At 39.1% G+C, this 3644-nt stretch overlaps 1 protein-coding gene across 1 annotated transcript; it reads right to left on the bottom strand.

Moving 5' to 3' along the window:
• Positions 1 to 1601: 1601 nt before the first annotated feature.
• LOC130745739 (V-type proton ATPase subunit D) lies at positions 1602 to 3181 on the bottom strand. The gene is made up of 2 exons (XM_057598106.1): positions 3033 to 3181; positions 1602 to 2805 (listed from the first exon to the last, which is right to left on the bottom strand). The coding sequence occupies exon 2, from the start codon at positions 2792 to 2794 to the stop codon at positions 2015 to 2017; it is 780 nt and encodes a 259-aa protein (XP_057454089.1). The 5' UTR covers positions 2795 to 2805; positions 3033 to 3181; the 3' UTR covers positions 1602 to 2014.
• Between the last annotated feature and the right edge of the window lie 463 nt (positions 3182 to 3644).

The following is a 3644-nucleotide window of genomic DNA, read 5'->3' as shown; positions in this document are numbered from 1 at the left end:
TCCTGCAAGCCCAAATACTCCATACTGCTGTCGTCCAGATAGCACCCGGTGCTTGCTAACTAAAGTCCCAAGTCCCACATCGTTATAAAAATAAAAGTCTCACATGAGATAAACCTAAGCAGAGAAAATCCTAAAAAGCAGGGGTGACTAAGCAGGGGGGGAGTCACCCCTGTGCCTCCGCCACTGAGCTCACCCTCTAACTAACCCTCCATTAAGTGACACTCTCTCAACTAACTAACTAGCCTATAGGGTGCGGGTACCTATCACAAGGGGTGAAGGAAACCACTGTATCACACAGTAAATATTGTCTCCATTGCTGATCATTCTACTTTGTTTTCTCTCATGTCTATGGAATTGACGCAGTGGAAACAAGGGGTTCTCTGTGTTTTCATTAGTTTGCATAACAGAAAAAATATAAATTAAAACAAAAACATCTCAAGTCTGTTCTGATTTTTGGGTTTCAAAAACAATAAAACAGAAGTATGCTTTCAAAACTATTTGCACTAGAACACTTTTGTCCAACAGCATTTTTTGGTTTTTTACTTTAAGAGCAGACTTAATTAAAATAGTAATCAAACACGGCCTCCTGCAGCTATTTTTTATATCCTACAACATTTGACATGTGAATAGAATGTAACTGAACAGCCTGTTCAGTTGAGCTAATGTCCACTTCTTCTACCTGACTGATTTTCTTTCAATATGCACTCAACATAGGACATTACACACAGGTTCTATACTGTCATGTTCTGACCTGTTTAGCAAATACTAGCATACTATATATGTCTTACCAAATTAATTTAAATTTTAAAATACTCCATTGAAAAGACCTTCAACATTAACCTTAGACCTTAGTCATATTCAATCTACCACATGATTTTCTCAAAAAATAACGCCTATTACTCCAACCAGCAACAACATTATTTCCTGTAGATGGTTCTAGAGGCATTCACTTGCAGTACAGAAAGCCTAGACCTGATACGGACCCTCAAAACATTCAACTATCTTAGAACATAAGTAGATTTTGCTCTTTCCACTGCTAACACAAGACAAATCCTAGCTGATCCAACTGAGGCAGGCGAAGAGGATGCTTCCAGGCAAAGGTTAAATTGTACATATTTCTAGAGACTAGTTTTAGGCACATATTTAGGAAAACTAAAAAAGCAATGGAACTTTTTGGTACTAAACTATATATGCATGCCTTGATGCATAGACTGTGAAATTTCTTTTCTCCATTCATTATTCTGTTCTCACATTTAATCAGGAATTCACAGTCTCTGGCCACCAAAATCATATACTTCCCTTTAAATGCCAGTCATCAGTAAAAGCATTCAATGGAGAAATAAAAAAGAAGCATCTTTTGAAGAGGTATCTCTAAAACCAGCAAAGAAAAGGTAATAAATGAAATATGACTAATAAGACAAAACCTAAAGAGTCCTGAAAACAAAACCTCAACTATCTTATGCTGAAGTGCATATCTTTAAAACCTATCCTTCATCCTAAAACAAAAATGAAACATCTTCCATCACTGATTACATAATCTACAGATAGATATAAAATTATAAACGAAATGCAAATGAGAAGCTAGGAATGCAGCGATCCAAGAAAAAAAAGGTAACTATTAGGATTTGAAATAAAGCCAATGGACAAATCAACGTGTCTGACGACTCCTGCTTGAGCCATATGTTCTATTGACATATACTATAATTTGAAATGAAAATTATAGCTAATCAGAACAACTTAAACTTTCATAGGATCAGATAGTAACCATACTATGAAATGACGACTGTCTCAATGCCTCTGAACATGATAAAAAAATGTCCATAAATAACAAAGAAATAAATAAACATATACTAAAGCCCCTTTATTCATGATACAGAACACTGTCACCTTAACAAATTGTAGAGAAGTCTCACCCGGCAGATAAAGCAGCAGCACATCAAGACACAGCAGCCACCCCTTGAAGAAGAAGCAAGGACCCAGCTCTCTCTCTCACACTCCCTAGATACACTTGCATTCAGAAAATGATATCCTCATCTTTGCCACCCGCTGCAGCCAACAAGTTCTGAGAATTGAAGGAAACATCTTTGTGCAAGGGGAACTTGTCACCAAGCTTGTCCTTTGCAGCCGCCTCCAGCCTCTTCCTCTCAATTTCCCTCCTCTTATACCCCTGAATCTTCTTCAGCCTGAAGAAATCCTCCCTCTCAAGCTCATCCAGTTCCCCCTTGATGTAACTAATGGTGTTCTCCAATCGCGGCTTGACCACATTCTCAAGAGCATTGACCCTTCTATTGGTGGTCTTAATAGCCTCATCAAGGGTGAGGAAAGAGGTCTGAAGGGAAGCAAGCTCCACAAGAACCTCAATCGCCTTGATGTAAGCGACGCGGCACTGCTGCACCTGCTGGCCACCCCTCGCCAACCCGGTGAGATCATTCTTCGATGCATCACCATCCGCAGTATAATCAAACTTAGGGAGCTTAACTCCGGCCACATTCTCCGTACGAGAACGGACCCGGAGGGAAGCTTCCTTAACATTCTCAAGGACCACATGCTTGATGTTATCACCAGCAACATACTTAGCCTCAGTTAAGGCAAAAGAAGAGTTCTTCATGATGTCACCCATTGATTCCTTGGTGGACACGATCTTCTTCAGGATCTGACGAAACTGCACCGTGAGAGCGTCGCTCTTCTTCTTGAGAAGCGCGTGGCCTCTGGTGGCTCCGACCAGACGCGCTTTCACCACTCCAAGCATCGTCACTGTGGGCACCACATTCAGACGCTGTGTTTGCCCCGACATGGTTTCTCGATCTGATCCACACAAAACGCAACCAAACAAGGGTCAGCAAGATTCAATTTTGAATCCAGAAACGAAATACCCACATGATTTAGAATAATGGGTAGCATGTGAATTGGATTTCTACCGTGAAAGCACACACAGTAGAATCGAAATTTGCGATTAAAATTGGGGAATTAAAAGGGTGATGATAAATTGAAATTAGGGTTCGAGAGAGGAAGATGAAACCAGAGAGACTCACCTGTGAGATGATGTAGTTGGCGATCGTAGATGGAGAACGAAGACGATGATCAAGACAGAGAAAGGAAGGGAGAGTGGAACTGTAGAAGAAGCTTTGATTGTTTTTGTTTTTGTGTAAATGGGATTTGAATATGGGCTTGTTTCTTTGTTATGAATGTAAAATTTATTGGGCCTGTAAATAGTTGACCCAAAAAATATGTCATGTTAACCAAAAATAAAAATCATGTAAATAAATATTTCTTCTTATGATTTTTTTTTATATTGGAAATATAAATTGCACCTTTAGGAATTGATCATTTGATATTCCCCTCCCAACCCACATGTCTCCAACTCTTATCACTTGAGCGATCATTTAGGAGTATTATTAATGTTGCTGATTCACGTGTTTAATGCATCACTCACCGCAAAAAACGTTAGGCGCGCATGTTTAATGATTCACGTGTTTAATGATAGGTCTTGTAGAGATCAAATCTTCGGGGAGGAAATTTGGCTTTTTTAAACACAAATATTACAAAACTTATTAACCAAGTAAGTTTTTTTTTCGATAAGCAAAATGTGTATTGATAAGGAAGTGTAAGGGGTACTTCAATCCCAATACAAAGAGAACCAAACA

This window comes from Lotus japonicus, chromosome 3 (genome assembly GCF_012489685.1).
Source record: "Lotus japonicus ecotype B-129 chromosome 3, LjGifu_v1.2".
Classification (NCBI taxonomy): domain Eukaryota; kingdom Viridiplantae; phylum Streptophyta; class Magnoliopsida; order Fabales; family Fabaceae; genus Lotus; species Lotus japonicus.
This window is presented reverse-complemented; position numbering and strand designations above follow the sequence as displayed.

Coding starts and splice junctions, on each gene's coding strand:
- LOC130745739 (XM_057598106.1), bottom strand. CDS start 2,794: ATGTCGGGGCAAACACAGCGTCTGAATGTGGTGCCCACAGTGACGATG.